Source organism: Curcuma longa, chromosome 5 (assembly GCF_044706935.1).
Source record: "Curcuma longa cultivar G26 ecotype Majalengka, Jawa Barat chromosome 5, ITB_CL_G26_1.1, whole genome shotgun sequence".
Lineage (NCBI taxonomy): Eukaryota > Viridiplantae > Streptophyta > Magnoliopsida > Zingiberales > Zingiberaceae > Curcuma > Curcuma longa.
Window position 1 is genome coordinate 5,471,421 of NC_133865.1, and position 17,247 is coordinate 5,488,667.

The 17,247-nt window shown below is 36.6% G+C and overlaps 3 protein-coding genes across 4 annotated transcripts; 2 read left to right on the forward strand and 1 right to left on the reverse strand.

The window, feature by feature from the left end:
- Positions 1-468: 468 nt before the first annotated feature.
- On the forward strand, positions 469-3,223 carry LOC141829562 (RAF-like serine/threonine-protein kinase PRAF). 2 transcript variants are annotated; one of them, XM_074717073.1, is made up of 3 exons: positions 469-546; positions 882-2,756; positions 2,907-3,223. In XM_074717073.1, exons 2-3 carry the CDS (start codon positions 896-898, stop codon positions 3,056-3,058), a joined length of 2,013 nt encoding a protein of 670 aa, XP_074573174.1. In that variant the 5' UTR covers positions 469-546; positions 882-895; the 3' UTR covers positions 3,059-3,223. The 2 variants fall into 2 exon arrangements, with proteins under 2 accessions (XP_074573174.1, XP_074573175.1); XM_074717074.1 differs by having other exon boundaries at positions 882-2,752.
- A 640-nt stretch (positions 3,224-3,863) lies between these two features.
- On the reverse strand, positions 3,864-8,671 carry LOC141829052 (glucose-1-phosphate adenylyltransferase large subunit 1, chloroplastic-like). The gene is made up of 15 exons (XM_074716472.1): positions 8,633-8,671; positions 8,407-8,520; positions 8,135-8,308; positions 7,696-7,788; positions 7,316-7,399; positions 7,187-7,242; positions 6,853-6,946; positions 6,145-6,257; positions 5,742-5,814; positions 5,505-5,585; positions 4,952-5,038; positions 4,597-4,701; positions 4,417-4,523; positions 4,285-4,345; positions 3,864-3,965 (listed from the first exon to the last, which is right to left on the reverse strand). Exons 1-15 carry the CDS (start codon positions 8,669-8,671, stop codon positions 3,864-3,866), a joined length of 1,383 nt encoding a protein of 460 aa, XP_074572573.1.
- Positions 8,672-9,556: 885 nt separating this feature from the next.
- On the forward strand, positions 9,557-15,712 carry LOC141829051 (protein arginine N-methyltransferase PRMT10). The gene is made up of 8 exons (XM_074716471.1): positions 9,557-9,792; positions 9,911-10,103; positions 10,175-10,280; positions 12,289-12,478; positions 13,770-13,955; positions 14,039-14,122; positions 14,875-15,081; positions 15,513-15,712. Exons 1-7 carry the CDS (start codon positions 9,589-9,591, stop codon positions 15,049-15,051), a joined length of 1,140 nt encoding a protein of 379 aa, XP_074572572.1. The 5' UTR covers positions 9,557-9,588; the 3' UTR covers positions 15,052-15,081; positions 15,513-15,712.
- Positions 15,713-17,247: the final 1,535 nt, after the last annotated feature.

The window sequence follows — 17,247 nt, forward strand, 5'->3', positions numbered from 1 at the left end:
CACCATTTTAACACCAATAATAAATATTGTTATTTTCTTAAACAAAACAAATATATACATATATTTCAATAAAGGTGAAGAAATTAAATGATGAGGCGTGCAACAAACTTTATCTAAAGGTGGCCGTAGAGATGGAGTGGGTGGACCGCCGGTTGCGAAACCCGACCCACTTGTACATGCGAGTTCCACGTGGCAGCGTACGGTTACTCTTCTACAATTTTAATATGATTAATAGAATCTAAATAAATCTAAATCGAAAATAATATGTGAAAAATATTTGTTATCACTTTAATAAGAGGGTTTCGCCGTTGGCAGTTATTCGGGTCTTCTTTTTCTCTTTTGATCCTCCGAAGTTTGTCTATTTTCAGCGACATTTTAAGAAAGGGATATGAACGTAAAATAAGCAGAGCGTAGAGAAAACGTTAAGAATCAACGAGCAATAGCTCTGCTTCTTCTTCGTCTTCGAGTGTACGCATCTTGCTCGAATCCCTCTTCCTCAAGGGCTGGCTGGAGGAATAGTCTCCGAACCCCTCTTGCTCGGATCAGGTATTCATTGTTGCTCTATTCGATCGAGGATCAGATTGACGGCGTGCTCGTCCCATCGAGCTTTCGATCCGATTGGTGATATTCTCAATGATTTGGTGTTGCTTCTTAAATGGTTCCCCAATCGGAAATCATTCCTCGTTATTGATGGCCAAAAAGTCTGGAGCATCGCCGGCGATATTCTACTGGAAACCTGTCTAGAATTTCATTATTCTGATAAAGTTCGATTTTTTATAAAGAAAAAGCTAAAGGCGGAGATTTGTCTTTTCTTTTTCGCTCGTCTTGAAATCTGCTAGATTTCGTTTACCAAGTTCAATTTTTTTTTGTGGTTTGGTTAGCGAAGTAGGCGGAGATGGAGCAGTTCCGGAAGGTCGGGGAGGTGATCGGCAGTCTCAAGGCTCTTATGGTGTTTCAGGACGAGATACAGGTCAACCGTCGGCAGTGCTGCTTGCTTGTCGACGCCTTCGGCCTTGCCTTCGACAGTATCGCGGAGGAGCTCCGCACCCACTTCTGCTTCGCGGAGAAGACGGCAGCCAAGTGGCGCGCTCTAGAGCTCCCGCTGAAGGAGCTCCACCGCGTGTTCTGCGATGGCGAGCAGTACGTCCGGCAGTGCTTGGAGCCCGGCGACTGGTGGAGCAAGGCCATCTCGCACCACCGTAACACCGACTGCGTCGAGCTCCACCTCCACAACCTGCTCTGGTGCGTACCCGTCGTCCTCGAGGCCATCGAGAACGCCGCGGAGAGTGCCGACCACGACGAGCTGCACAAGAAGCGGCTCGTCTTCTCCAAGAAGTACGAGAGGGAATGGATGGATCCCAAGCTGTTCCAGCAGAAGCTGGGGAAGTCATACGTGACTTCGCAAGATTTCTGCAACAGACTCGACTCTGCTTGGAAAGAGGACTCGTGGATCCTCTCAGAAACCATAGCCGAGAGGAGAATTTCCACAGCGAGCCCTCTCACGAAACAGGAGAACAAGTTCGCCGAGCTCCTCGTTGACCCCAGAAGCCAGCTTTTCCCCAGCTCGGTCCTGCTTGGTTCGCCGGACTACCAAGTCCGGCGAAGATTTGGGGCCGGGAGTAACTACAAGGAGGTGCAGTGGATGGGCAACAGTTATGTGGTGAAGCATGTCATCGGCGATGTTGATACGCTGATGAACTGTATCTCGGTCCTGTCATCGGTTGCCCACCCAAATGTGATGCAGTATTTGTACTCCTTCGCCGACGAAGAGAAGAGAGAGTGCTTCATGGTGATGGAACTCATGAACAAGGATCTCTCCAGTCACATAAGAGAGACATCTTCCTCAAGGAGAAAGGTGCCATTCCCTCAGCTGGTGGCAGTGGATACCATGCTTCAGATTGCAAGAGGAATGGAGTACCTCCACTCGAAAAAGATTTATCATGGCGACTTGAATCCGTTCAACGTCTTGGTGAAGGCCAGGAATTCTTCCTCCGACGGATTTTTACATGTGAAGATCACCAGTTTTGGGCTCTCGCCGACGAAGAACTCCAAGGCTATCACAAATCCATGCATATGGCATTCGCCGGAGCAGCAGTCCGGCAATGCCTTGAGTTTGACAGATAAGGCTGATGTCTATAGCTTTGGGATGATATGCTTCGAGCTTTTGACAGGGAAAGTTCCCTTCGAGGACGACCACCTTCAAGGTGATAAAATGAGCAAGAACATCAGAGCTGGTGAGAGACCACTGTTTCCATCACAATGCCCCAAGTACCTCGCAAACTTGACAAGAAGATGTTGGCACTCTGATCCAGTGCAACGACCAAGCTTCAGTTCGCTTTGTAGAGTGCTCCGGTACATCAAACGGTTCTTGGTTTTGAATCCAGATCAAAGCCTGCCAGAACCGCCTACACCGCCTGTGGATTACTTCGACCTCGAGAGTAGCCTTTCCAAAATTCTCTCAAACTGGGCAAGGAGAGATGATCCCAGAGTCTGGGATGTTCCCTTTCAAATGTATGCTTATCGAGTCCTGGAAAGGGAGAAGACTGGTGCAAATATAAAGGACAGGACATCTGAATCTGGAAGTGAGGAGGGGGCATCCATTTGTGGAGATGAGAATGTATTCAATGGAATTCTAGATGATGCACTCTCAAACTCTAGTGATTCAGTCAAGTCGTCCCTGCAGACTACTACCCAGGATAAGGAAAAGAAAGCATCGCCAAGAACACTCAATGGCAAGGCAAATAAGCAATCAGTAGGTAACATATACTCTCTTTTGCACCCTATTCTCTCCTGTGCTATGAGAAAATATGTGTTGAATTGTAACCCTTATTTAGATCACATACTACAAGCAAAATAGAAAATTGTAACCCTGATAACATATTAAGCACTGTTATTCTTTCCCTCAGGTCAGAGCCAAAAGACAGGAGTCCTATTGCCACAAGCATCATCTGATCAAAGTGTGAGGAGGCATTCTGAGAGACAACACCAACAAGTAGCAATGAACCGAGGAAGGCGGAGGGCACAATCAAGTCATTCCTCAAATCCAGAATTAGTATGAGACTTAAACACTGTTATAATCGAGAATTGGTTTTCCCTAGAAAGTTGATCACAAGGTAGAAAGAGTCATGTTACAAGCAATTCATTACTACATAGCCAGTATCCATAATTTGTCTTGCAGTATCAAAAAATTGCATGTTTGATACAAAAATGAGTGTTTTGAAAGGTTTTGGGTGAAAAATTCCCTGTTACGGAGATAGAATTTGCCAGATTGGAATTTGTTGTGCTATAGTTTTCTCTGACCTCTCTAATTCTTGTCCTTGCAACTTAATTACATCATGACTAGTAAGGAACAAGATTAGGTTTGTGATATATGACCAGGAATGTACCAAATTCCTAACAAATTGTCTGAGACAACAACAAAAAGTATGAGCTGCAGGAAAAAGAATAGACTTTTTGTTCTATTGTCAGTAGAAATGCTATATTCATAAACAGCATTTCCTATAAACATATTCAATCCATCAAAAAATTGCTTGTATGAGATTCATCTTTCAATGCTTATTCGACTGTAAACACAATAAAAACAGTAACTCTCACATGCTAATTCCATGTGTTAGCATCACTACTGAGACCAAACCCCATTTCACAAAAAAATGTATAAATTTAATAAACTTGCAAAATTGTCTGCAGATCTAAAACAATATGTTTGTAACACCATGCACATTTGGTGCTGGTGAAAAGGAAAAAATGTATATATAAATATCAGACAACATCTAAACTCTAAAGGCTCTGCATTACTCTTTTATTTGTTCACCATTATCTTCAAGCATATTTGTTAGTCCATGCCACATTATTTCCGCAAAGGCTCATATAACCAATTCATCAGCAATTGTTGAGTTCTTCAGAATGACGGTGATGCCGGATCTTATATAGAAGCCTTCTGAAGATCTATTGGCTTCTTGTACACCCTGCAACCATGCACCAATTTGCAGCAACCTTCAGTTAGTACAAACTCCAAAAAGCAGTGAAGGATATTTTAGAAATTTCTCATTTGATGGAGAAACATATAGAAACAGATTTCTAATACAGAATATTTATGTTCTTTATGAATATGATTGAAAGAAATCTTCTTAATAGTTGATTCTATGAAAAAATCCAAATGAAAAAAATACTATTTTTGAAGAAATGAAATGCAAAAGGACTACAGACAGATTCCAAATGATGCTACCTATACTAATAGAAGTTTTGTGGAAAATGTTGTATAATACAAAGACAAGGAAAGCATACTTCTGAGTTTGCAATTATCACATTCTTCCCGATCCTTGCATTCTTGTCAATTATACAATTCCTGTAAAGTAGATGAAAGGATCTTAGATATCAGTAATAAAAATGATTGTCAGATCATACAACAAATAGTACCTTATCGTTGTGTTCTCTCCAATGCCAATAGGGACTCTCCCTCGATCTAGTAATGCTTCTCTTTCAGTTTCTGTCTCGTAATAATCAGCACCTAGCATAACTGTATCCTGCATTCATAAACTTGAGAAGGTAATGTCTACTAGCATAATGGAGGCTTGCTTCTTAAGGGTAATAAAATACCTTCAAGTGCACATTAGGGTTTATGCGAGATCTAACACCAACCACACAATGCTCTATCAAACAGTTGTCCAAGAAAGTTCCATGTGAAACAATTGAATCAGCAATCTGGAAAAGTAACAATCTTGCACATGAATACGCTTACAAAGCAACAAGTATTTCTTTACAGATACATTTAAGTCCTATAAGAATTACATCTCAATCTGCAAGAAGCATTTTATCACAAATCAATTTTCAACAAAGCCAATAGTTGAAATGAAGGAATATGTTTGATCACTCATGATAACCACAACAAAAACTAGAACAGCACCAAAAGGATGCAACCTTTACATAGATTTAATTGGGATAATTAACTGACCTTGCTGTTGTCAACTATTGATGGAGGTAAGTTTCTTCGTGATGTATACATTGGCTTTGCTGCATCATAAAAGCTGAAGCGAGGTGGCTGTATGGTGTACATCAAATTATTAGAAATCAAGCATGCAGTTCAGTACAAGTAATAATCGACAAGGTTTGAGTTCTAGTAACTACAAAGTTCATGGAATGAGTTATATACAATTTTCAAAAACCATATCCAAATTGAAGCCAACATAAGGGAGTGCAAAAGTATATACTAACCCGTGAACTTAACCGTCACAATGAACATAAAACAATTTTATGGACTAGCTGTACCTAAAATTAGCTATTAGGTAAATTTAGTTTTGAATTAAGTGAATTTTATGGCCAATCTAGTTGAACTCTCTATGCTATTTGCTTCCCTGTTTGCATTGAATTGAGTCAACTTTTTATGCACCTTGAATAAGAGCCAGCAAGTATAAATATCAAATGCAAGAAAAGGGATAGCATATAAATAAATTATCCGAGCACATATATATGAGAAACTTCTATTTCAGTGTGAAGAATACACTTACATGTGCAGCAAGTGCAAGATTTGCTTCAAAGAAGGATTTAATTGTCCCAATGTCTTCCCAATAATCATTAAAGAGAAATGCCTGTGTAAATATGTATGGCTTATGTAAGATAGGAGGAAGGGTAAAACATGTGGTGTGGTACTGATATTGGATTGCACCATCAATTGAATTTTTAGAAAAGTTAGAAATGACTAAGATAAGCTCTAACAAAATAAAAAGTCAATAGATTCAACCAACCTTAACAAAGTACTCATTAGCACAGGCAGGAATTATCTCAGATCCAAAGTCATTTGAGGTAGCAAACTGCGATCTGAACAACAATAGATACAGAATTTAATGCTCCTTAACAGCATAGAACACAGATTAAACTGAAAAAATGCTCTAGATAATGACAATGATAGTCTGCATTAACAAACAAGATGTCAAATTAAAAGATAGTAAAAGCTAACTGAAATGTGAGGATCAATTCTTCTATTTGACTTACTATAAATGATTGGGTTTCGAAAATAGTGATCAAAATATTAAGATACAAACACTCATGAAATTTTAAGTTGAATGAAGGGTTCAATTAATCATATCAACTGTCATGAAAAAGTCAATAGTGAGCATAGACAGATCCAATCATGTAGCAAAATCATACCTGAGAAGATCTAAGAGTAAATCCTTCTTGAATACATATACGCCCATTGATGCTATATATGGTTTTTTGGCAGCCTCTTCTTTTGACAACCCCAAAATCGTGGTGTCAACTTCCTATTTATAAGTATAGAACAATACATTAATAGATATTCATCATGAAAGAATTCATAAAATCAAATTGAGACTGAAATGAGAATTAGTTTGTGATTGTAATAATAGCTTTTGTAAACATTTTTTACCAAGAAAGCAATCATAAACAAAACAGGATAAAGATGAAAGTAAAAAAATACATATAGCAAAAGAACATGATTCCACTTTACAGTTTTCATGTTTTTTGTCTTACATTACAAAAAGGAGAACTCTGGTATATAGTAGGCTGTAGAATTGTGGATAAATTTGTTGATTTCAATAATCAACTAGTAGATTACTAACGAAATCATTAAATGGTTCTAGAATTAAATAGTTGGTTTCCACTATATATATATATATATATTAAATGAGCACAAGTGTTATAAATTTTAGATGTAAATATATATCACTTAGTGTTATAGATGTATTTGGGGAACTTGTGGCTGGCTTCAGAGTGTGAATGAAAGAAATACATGAAAATATGCATTCTCACAATAGACCACTGGGAAAGTCATAGTCACTATTAGTGTTATATTCAATACTAATGAATAAAGTAAAGAGGAATGACAATCGAATTTACCATTGCCTTTAATTCTTCTCCTTTTGGTTTTTCACTGAATGAAGTAATTTTTCCGATACTGTCAATCTTCATCAAACCAAAATCTGAAGCACGACTGATATTGAAACAAAACAGAAAAGGTCAAATTTGGGAATTAGGACTATACATGCATTACTAAATGCTAGTAGATTACAAATTTATCTAATAAAATGTAGTAGATATTTAAACACAAATTATTTTGTAATCAACTCAAGAACACATTTAACCTCTATTTCTAACATAACTAAAGCCAATACATTGAGTGAATAAAATGCCCACAAAGTTGATAGATTCATAGAAAAGCTCATTCAAATACCTAATATCCATTGGCATAGAAGAGACAGTAATATCAGCACCACTTTGTCGATGACTCTGAAAATGGAAATAACTACATTATTAAAATTTTCTACAATTAAGAGTTAATGGCAGTTACTTCAATCTTTACCTGAATTAAGTCCATATAATCCATGCGGTATAAATGATCTCCAGATAGAATAAGAACATCCTTGATATACTTGGCTTTGGCATCCTTTAAAGTATAACACAGTAATAATTGAAGATTAAGTAGTAGAATAGAATCAAAGGACATCAAGAGGAAGGAATGAGAAGAAATTGTCACTTTATTAATCCCACAGTACTAACTGAGGCTTCTTAAGCATGCGTAAATATAAAAAGTTCCCTATCTAAGTGCCTTGGTATGTTGGGATTGATTGGACTCCTTGAATTCTTACAATGATCAATACTAATGCAAGTATCAATCTCAAATAGACTTACGACGATGAATAATGGAGTAAAAAATAACTAGACCATATGGAATTGTCTTACGTCGAAAAGCCAATGAAATTGTCGAACAGCATCAGCAGTGCCCTGAAACCATCTCTTTCCATGCTCACCGGGAGTTTGAGTGGCTGCTAGCACCTAAAGAATAACATCAAATAAACAAGTTAACATCTGGTGTAACTTCAACCTCCAAGTTACCATACTCCTCCATGTACATATCTACTCCAGTGTTTCTCAAGGCAATTATTTTTTGGAAATTTGAGGCTCATTCTATTTTAAACTACCTATGTTGGTGTACTCCATCTATTTAAAACTACCTTTTCAGATTTTGTACCAAAAATTGAATTTATTGCATCAATGGTTGATCAACAACTTAACATGAGACGTCATAAAGGCAAACTAAAACGAACTAAAATTGAAGAACTCCTGCAATCACTTGTATGGATTACCCATGAGAAAACTCAAAATAAACGTCGTAGTGTACCTCAACATAGCCATCTCCAAAGCTTACGCCATTGCCTAAGTTGTACGCCCTTGCAATATGTCTATTCAACGATGCAGAATTGAACTGGGTTAGAATATACACTTTATTGATTCCGCTGTTGATGCAATTGCTCATCGGCACATCAATCAACCGATAAGCACCTCCAATTGGCACCTACAGATACAACATTTACGTAAGCTTCAAAAAAGACTCTGCTTTTCCACGTTTGGAAGTGCTAAAAAAGGGGAATAATCGAAGAGAATCATCCTCACAGCTGGTTTGGCCCTCTGCTTGGTAAGAGGGAAGAGACGGGTTCCAGCTCCCCCGCCAAGAATAACTGCAACGACGGACCCAGGATCAGTCCGCCCTGTATCCAAATCTTCAATCTTCAAATAAGACAAGCATTCGGGTTTCGTCATTGATAAACTCGAAAAGCCCATGGAAGACCTAGGTAAACAGAGATTTAACATAAAGGAACCACTTTTCTTAATTTGATACCTTGGCATCCATTTTCAGATGGCTCGCCTTGACGGACATGTGGGCGAGGGAACGTCTCTTGGTGGTAATAGAAAGAGATCTCCAATGCCGCCAACCCAACCCGATCCCCGCGCCTTGATCAATCGGCCGCCACCGTCGAGGGCACGGTAGGCGAGGGGTAGCTGTCGAAAGAGCCGTTCCGCTGCAGTTAACGCTAGCTGCCATTGTAGCCTCGCCGAAGAGCAACGAGTAGGAAGGGAATGAAGTAGCGGAGGAGAAGCGAAGGCAGGTCGATCCAAAGCTGCATAGGGATGGAGAATAAATAGAGGAACTCCGAGGTTTGCGTTAATGGAGACAGTCGATGCGGCCAGTTCCATCCCTTGCATGGCACCATGCAAGGAGACTTCGTCCCCCGCATCATGCGGCATAATAAAATTTATTTATAAATTAATTTAAACTAAAATATTATTATTATAAAAAAAATATTTCATTTGCAAATAATATTAAAAGAAAATCCTATTCTTATACTTTATTATCTCAAAAAGAAAAGAAAAGGCCTTTTAAAAATCAGCTAATTTTTTTTATCTAAATTAATTTTCCGCGCATATCAATATTCTATGTGAATGTGTCAAAATTCAAATTAATTAACAATATTTATGATCAGGAAACATTCTATTTAAAAATTATAACAGGAAATTCGAAATTATATGTTAAAAATATTATATTAAAATTAGAAAAAAAAAGAATAATTCAAAAAATAGGCATAATTGAAAAGCGAAAATAAAAAATTGGGACATTTATCAACTCGATTGCCATCCACCGTTGGATTGATATCGAGCGGCGGCCTTTCCTTCTCGCTCCTGTCCCGCTAACAGGAAACTAAGCCCTAGCGTAAACCTTAAAAAGGAGTCGTCTTCTAGCTGCCGTGCTCTCCCTTCGAAAAGCCCTTCCTCCTCCGACGACTCGACATCGCCCCGATGGGAAGCAGTGCGAATGGACCGTGCGCTCCGACGGAGGGAATGTCTGCCGCCAGAGCCACCGTGGACAAGGAGGTTGACTTCGCTAACTACTTCTGCACCTACGCGTTCCTCTACCATCAGAAGGAGATGCTCGCCGACCGCGTTCGAATGGACGCGTACTTTAACGCCGTCTTCCAGAACAAGCACCACTTCAAGGGAAAAGTTCGTTCCTTCCCTGCTTTTTCTCGTGTTTTTGTTCTGCTTTTTGCTTAATTAGCCCATGTTTTGGTGTGTGAGATTGGTAGTTTAGCTAATTTTATGATTTGGCGGTGGGGAAAAGGTTGTGTTGGATGTCGGCACAGGAAGCGGCATCCTTGCTATCTGGTGCGCACAAGCCGGTGCGAGGAAGGTTTATGCAGTCGAAGCTACAAATATGGCGGTGCATGCTCGTGAGCTTGCCAACGGAAACGACGTTGGTGATATTGTTGAAGTTATTCAAGGGTCGATGGAGGAGGTTATGCTGCCGGAGAAAGGTTGGCCTCATGTCTAAAATTTGTTATACACGATCAGTTTCTCTGATTGAGATCTTTTGTTATGTCAACAGTGGATGTTATCATCTCTGAGTGGATGGGATATTTTCTTCTCAGGGAGTCAATGTTTGACTCTGTAATATGTGCACGTGACCGATGGCTGAAACCTGATGGAGTAATGTAAGCCTAAAATCTTTTACCTTTCACTATCCTTAGGACACTTCTACGTTTCTAATAGCAAACTAAGCATAATACCCATTCTCTTATATTTCTAGTTGTGCTTGCTTTAAAAAGGACTGATTAGAATTAGGTCTCATGCATAATGTGAAAAAGGAACACTAAAAGAACCACATGCTCTTAAGAACTTTCAAACATTGTTTAACCTGAATGCAGATGAAGAGCTCCCTTAACTCTTACAAGTAATGAACTATTTTCACATCTAAATATTGTGTGAATATTGGTTGTGTGAATCTACTAGTACAACCTTTTGTTATCCAGCCTAATTCCCAAGATAGATATAATCACATAACTTTTCAAGCTAGAAATGGCATATATTCATTCTCATATTTCAACTAGAGATTATTATTTCATTTTTCATCTTATTTTTCTTGAAGATTTTGTTGGGATGCCTAATCTCTTCATCATATTTCATTCATTCAGATCAAAAGGAAATAAATGCTTAATGTGTGGATTATAAGTTAATGCTCATTAATAAGTATTGGTTATCAGCTTAATGCTGACACAAACAATTTAGCAAAAATTGATTTAGCTAAAATATGGGCTCTGAAAGTGCAATTAGTTGATGGTTTTGTGGATAGAAAAATCAATGGTTTCTTGCAAATTTAGCTCATTCTGCCGGATACAGTCATCTAATTTCCTGGATACTTTGTAGTTTTTTTCTAAAGTTTCCATTACTAAATTCAGTGACCATATTTAAAGTGAACAGATAATCTCACAAGATAATTTATGGTTTTGGCATATGATGCAGTGGAACTGTTGTTGTTGTTATTATTATTATTATTATTATTGCAAATGGGAACAAAAGATGCAATGCCAATGACATGTGCAAGTACAAAAAGTAGAGAAAGGAATATTCTTGTGTTAAAGTTATTTGATACTAACTATTAAATTCTGGATTCTCCATGTCCTGCCTTGTCGGTATGCATAGAATACAGTAAAAAAAAAAGGAGTTGGAGGTTTCTAGTCAAAATGAACATTTTTTCTATTTGTTTTGCTCCAATTTAGATTTATCTTACTTTTATAATTTGGAAAATATAAAGGTGAGAATACATCATCGGCTATTTCTATTTCTATAATTCTCTGCAAAAGTTTTTATGTTAGGTATTAACATGGGTATTCTTTTCTAAAATATGTTTTCTTACCTACGAAAGTATTGAATCTTGCCAAAAGTAGTTGTTGTGGCATCCTCATTGAGAAAGTTTGTGAACTTTTGTAAAGATTATTATGACTCAAATATAATCAATTACCATAAACTTTCACTGGGACGGTCTACATTTGTATTTAACGAGAAGCTATTTGTGCCCAGTTTGTTTACCAATTTTCTCATTAAACTCATCTATCTAGTGGTTAATTGCGGTTAGATATCTTGCTAGGATTAACATTAGACATTTATTGAATGGATATTCCACCCTATTTTGTCCAAGGTAATCCCCAATTTCTTACGTTTAATACCATACCAGAGGGTATTCATGCTTCTCAAATGTGGCAAAAAGATGATGATGTGTTGAGATAATGAGGAAGAAATATCTAGTTTTACAAATAGTTGTAATCATATTTGCTATGCAAATGGGTTATCTAATATCATTTTTCCCCATCTGTTGCGCTATGTTATTTAAAGTATCGAAATCGATAAGTAGTATCAAGATCAGATTGTTATTAAAAGAATTGAGATTAATAAGTAATACCAAGATCAGATTACAAACATAGTTATTCTTATTTGCCTAGTTAGTCCAAAAGTAACAGCCAGTTTTGATAAAAACTAGATCTTCTTTTACATATGTATCGTTGGTGTAGGTGTATGGATTCTATTATTTCCTTTGTTTTGCTCCGTTTCTGAATTTCAAGTTTGAGTTTGTAGCTTTCTCTTTTTTCTTTTCTGAATTACTATTTTTACAGTTAAACTTCTCAAGTGTAAGCTCGCATGACTCTTGATCACTTTCTTGTGCAGGTATCCTAGCCATGCTCAAATGTGGATGGCACCAATCAGATCTGGTCTAGGAGATAAAAAAGAAAATGATCTTGAATCCGCAATGAGTGATTGGGATAACTTTGTTGAAGAGACTGAAAGCTATTATGGGGTTAATATGAATGTGCTGACAAAACAATTCAGGGAAGAGCATGAGAAATACTATTTGAAGGTACCATTTACCAAGATAAAAATCTCCATCCTAACTTTGCTATAAGCACTTATTGTATTTAAGGAGAAAAATAAGTAGGCTGGCATTCTTATCCATCACATGAGAACAATCCAACACAGCTGGGATTATGCCTTTTTTTGTTAGGTATAGTAAGGGTGATTGTTACTCTTTTGTCTTTTGATATTGAAAATTTATATTTTTGAGTTTAATGATTTTTTTTTCAGTGAACTAGAAATTAGTGTTTTTAGTTATTTGAATAGGGGTCTAAAAAAATGAATCATACATGTAATGATACTGAATTCAGTTTTAAAAGACCCCATAGTAGGTTGTTAGTTATCTTCATTGTGAAGGCAATATTAAAGTAGCTCTATTTCGAGGAGTATCAATGATTTTAAGGAAATTTACAATTACAATTTCATTTGTGCTGAAAATAGAAGTAGCAAGTATAGTGATTGCACTAGCATATGAATTAGTCAAAATATCAATGACTTGGATATTCGAGTGGAATACAATTGTAATTATAGAAACAATAATGATAATGGTAATCCTGTCAAAGGTTCAGACATGTGCAGCTCAATCCGAATCACATTATAAACAATTTTTTGGTGAAAAAGATGCATATTTGTGAATTTTTTGGTGATAAAATCAATGATTTATTTGTCAAATAGATTAATTTTTTAATAAATCTTACATCATTGTTGGTCATTGTGGAACTTTTAACTAATATAAAATTCTTTTCAAAAAATATAAATAGTCTTTTTTTACATGATTTTGTATTAGCAAAAAATGACATGCAATTTGATAGCACTGAATTATGTAATTTGATTTGGTTGGACAAATGCAAATTGAGGCAACGTAAACTTTGCTTGACATAAATACATCCACCATCGAGTCTCATCCGATACCAAAATGTGCAATATTTACCTAAAATAGTTACCCATTGTCTTTTTTATCTAGAGGGTTTTCACTTAAAAAAAACCCCATGGGAATTTTAGGTTCCTTTTGATTTTAAGTCCCAATTCCAAAGCATCTGACATTATATAACTTTCTTGTGCTTGGTTTGGGTAATCTCCTAACTGTTTGATCAGGGTGGTTCCTTGTTCTCAATTTTTTTGACACAAGAAACGTTGTTATGTGATATTCATATTGATATATTCTGAAATATGCTTTTCTAACTCTTTGAATCTCAACGTAAGATCTTTGGCCTTGCTTAGAACTGCTGCAAATGCTTAAAACAAGTATTTAATTTAAGTCCTATTGTAGTTTTAATATTCTCTTAATAATCTGACAGACATCATTGTGGTGTAATCTTCATCCTGAACAAATTGTGGGCACTCCAGTGGTTATCAAGCAAATCGATTGTTTGACTGCTACAGTAGATGAAATTCGTACGGTTTCCTCAAAGTTCTCCTCATCTATTTATGTAGACAGGACAAGGTTGTCTGCCTTAGCTGGGTGGTTTGATGTTCACTTCCGAGTATGAACCATTAACTATGTTTTAGTAGATTCCTTTTAGATGTGAGAGATATTCTAATGTCTATGCTATTTAAATTACTCCAGGGTAGCTCGCATAATCCAGCATTGAATGAAATTGAGTTGACCACAGCTCCCAGTGTTGAGAACTCTACACATTGGGGTCAACAGGTTTGTTTGTGTTCAAATTCACCTTTTTGTCTTGGTTGAGTTGTCATTTTATGTTAAGACATTTTAAGATTTTCTTTCGCATAAGTTGGTTATTTCATCCTGTGCAAAGAATATATATGTTTCAAGGCCTGGTGATACCAACTTTTCTTTAAGTGATTTCCAGTGCATATAAAACTGGGTTTGGACTAGTGCAGCTTGTGCTGTAAAAAGCTCTTGTGAATTTAAGCACAATGACCTATAGGTTATATACAATCTAATTGGCTTTCAAATGATTTCCTATTAGGCTAAAACGACACTGGTCATTCTTGTCCTTCATGAAGTGGAGCCTGCAAACATTATTTTTGCCCTATTCTTCTTTTTTTTAAAAAAAAAAAAAATTATTCTAGGGATTGCAGTAATCTGTCACTCTAATTTGGTACTATCTGAACCCCAAATCTGAGCCAGATTAAGTACCCATTACTCGAACCTAGTAAAGACTCATCTCATGTTGTTATTCTTCTATCTGATCTTATCTGAATATGATAAATGACCACCCTATGTGTAGAGATCTAATTTAAATGTGTGTAATATGTGAGTATCCATGAAGTAAAATAAAACTTAAATTTGATCAGAATACCATTTGTCCGTTGAGATACCTGAACTTAAGTGCCTTCAGTAGCAGAAAATGCAATCAATGGACTTAACTAGTCTTTTTAAAAAAAAAAAATTAGGTGCATAACCATCATTCTTTTTTATTGTAAATATTTGGTCAGGTATTCCTTTTGCAACCTGCTCTCAGAGTCAATGAGGGAGATGTATTGGAAACTTCCTTTTCCATGCATCGCTCAAAGGAAAATCATCGGCTTATGAACGTGGATCTAACATTTGAATTGAAGCCGGCATCTGGAATTCGAGTTCCACCTTGCAGTTCCAAGTACTATGTAGAATGAGGCAGTGTTCAAGCAGTTTTAGGAACACAGGTACCTCGACTTCTCATTGCAAGCCTAAGCACGTTGCTAATTGATACAAAATAAAACATTTGAATTTTGAATCAGAACAATTTTTGTTCTCTTATATTTCTCATCATCTTAGATACGCTGCACCATATTTGACATGTCATCTCTAGAATTTAAAATCAAATTTGGTTTAAGAAAACCAAATTGCTTTCTTTGTAGCACACCATTTTATATGATAAGTCAATATTTATGGCCATTTGAACAAGACCCTAACAAGCAAAACCCAGTCTCACTAAGCTTGTAGGCTGAGTTTCAAATGTTTGTCCCAACTTTTCATCTTTCCTTGTGATTTTCCTTCCAAGTACGCATGCTTACAATGTCTGTGTGTTGTTCGCATGTTTCATGTACTATGGTTGTTGTGGCTGTTTCTAACCTTATTTTTTCTGGACTGCAAGGACTGTTGCCTCTTCTGTGAAAGCGGCATAGCTGAGGTCGATCGAATGCAAGATGTGTGTGCATGATTTGTATCTGTTTAGGTAACACTTGTGATGCATTCCTTTTTTCCCTATTTAAGATTTTGAGTTTTTCTGTTTTGAAAACAAGTGTGAAATTTGATTCGATAACATAGATTGTGAGTGTTTGTTGGATGTGAGAATCAAGATTAAATGTTTTGTGGAACAAGTAAAGCTTGTTAGAGGATGTTCAATAGGCCATTTAAATGTCAAACAGAAGGCATATATATTCCTGAGCAAAGGTGATCAAGCTGCAAGAAAAATAGCTTCTCAGGCAGTCCAAGCCGCCAGCAGCTACAGAAGATTTGGAGAAGGTAAATGCTTTGCATGGGCAACACTATGTGTATCTCATATTCTTCAAGTTATTAATTTCATCAACACAACAATTGTGTTGAAAAATAAACATTCTATGATAGGATTTTGATATGATTTATCATGTGATGGTTTTTCTCAAAAGCCTAGTCGCTTCTAAGCATCAGATGGGTACTTAAGTTCTGTTAAGTCATTGACTACGTTTGCAAGTGTCTCTGCAGCCATACCCGTAGAGTTCAGTTTTAAAAGCGAAGAGTCTAAGGACAGTAACTTACCTTCCTGAGACACAAAAACCCTTCTTCAAGTTAAACTACAGCCCACTAGAGTAAGCACCTCTGAACACCTTCCTAACTTGCTACAACCGCAATTATTTATCAAATATGAATCGGCTTAGATCATGGCCTTTTATGTAAAAGATGCATGCTTCTCATAACGGAAAGCGATGCTAAAAAATTGTATTAGTTGCAGAGCAAAAATCGACAGTTTTCAAACTACCTTTATAACCCACTTTAATTATTGTTTACCTAAACGGCACTAAGGGGGAAGAATAGCATCAAGGGAGTTCATCCATTACATAATGAGTATGCATACAAAGTTTAACGAGTACAAACAAGCGCCATCCAAATTCTAAGACAGAAAAAAACTCTAACTATTTGATTCCATCGAAAAAAAAAATCAACCCAACTGAAACAAAATAGTTGGAGCAAGCCCATTTCTTTACTTATATAGTAAGAATTGAACCAGTTGTCCCAAGCTGAATGAATCATGAATACTACAAACTTTTAAAAATTAATACATTTTAATTTCAACAAAAGATGAAATCCATCACTCCACCAATCTCACAGTCAGTCTCATAATCATATGTAAAAAGATAAATTAAAAAATTACAATTGATTACAATGAAAAAAATATTATTTTAATTTCATCAAAATTTGATTCTTATCCATTTCAACAAATCTATTCCGTCGTAATCAATTCAACTATGCCCCAAAAGCTTCAAAAATTAACACAGAATCATACAAAATGAACCCAAATAGCAAAATTGCAACTTGATGATCCGCAAGTTTCAGTTTTGAAAAGTACGTCAAAAACTCTAATAGTACACTGTAGTTGAAAACAAAATATATCATACACAATTGTGCAACCCAATCTAAAACAGTGGTTTATATATGAAGTTTCAAGTGCAATACAGGTGAGTAAATTCACTAGCTCCGTGCACCGTTGAAATGAAAATCTATGGCTGGCATAAGTAAATTGGCCAAAGAAAAACATGATTGTAACCAAAAAAATAAAGACAACTGACCAAAGCCAGCTAGTTTAACATCAGGAAATTATTACACCAAGAAATGTGCATCTTCCGAAAGTG

Bases quoted from the DNA above. Each gene is read 5' to 3' on its own strand.
- LOC141829562 (XM_074717073.1), top strand. From the start codon at position 896: ATGGAGCAGTTCCGGAAGGTCGGGGAGGTGATCGGCAGTCTCAAGGCT. The intron at 2,757-2,906 runs GTAACATATACT...TCTTTCCCTCAG, and splicing joins GGCAAATAAGCAATCAGTAG to GTCAGAGCCAAAAGACAGGA.
- LOC141829051 (XM_074716471.1), top strand. From the start codon at position 9,589: ATGGGAAGCAGTGCGAATGGACCGTGCGCTCCGACGGAGGGAATGTCT. The intron at 9,793-9,910 runs GTTCGTTCCTTC...GGTGGGGAAAAG, and splicing joins AGCACCACTTCAAGGGAAAA to GTTGTGTTGGATGTCGGCAC. The intron at 10,104-10,174 runs GTTGGCCTCATG...TTATGTCAACAG, and splicing joins GGTTATGCTGCCGGAGAAAG to TGGATGTTATCATCTCTGAG.
- LOC141829052 (XM_074716472.1), bottom strand. From the start codon at position 8,671: ATGTCCGTCAAGGCGAGCCATCTGAAAATGGATGCCAAG. The intron at 6,258-6,852 runs GTAAATTCGATT...ACTTATAAATAG, and splicing joins GAGAAGAATTAAAGGCAATG to GAAGTTGACACCACGATTTT. The intron at 3,966-4,284 runs GTATGCTTTCCT...GCATGGTTGCAG, and splicing joins TGATAATTGCAAACTCAGAA to GGTGTACAAGAAGCCAATAG.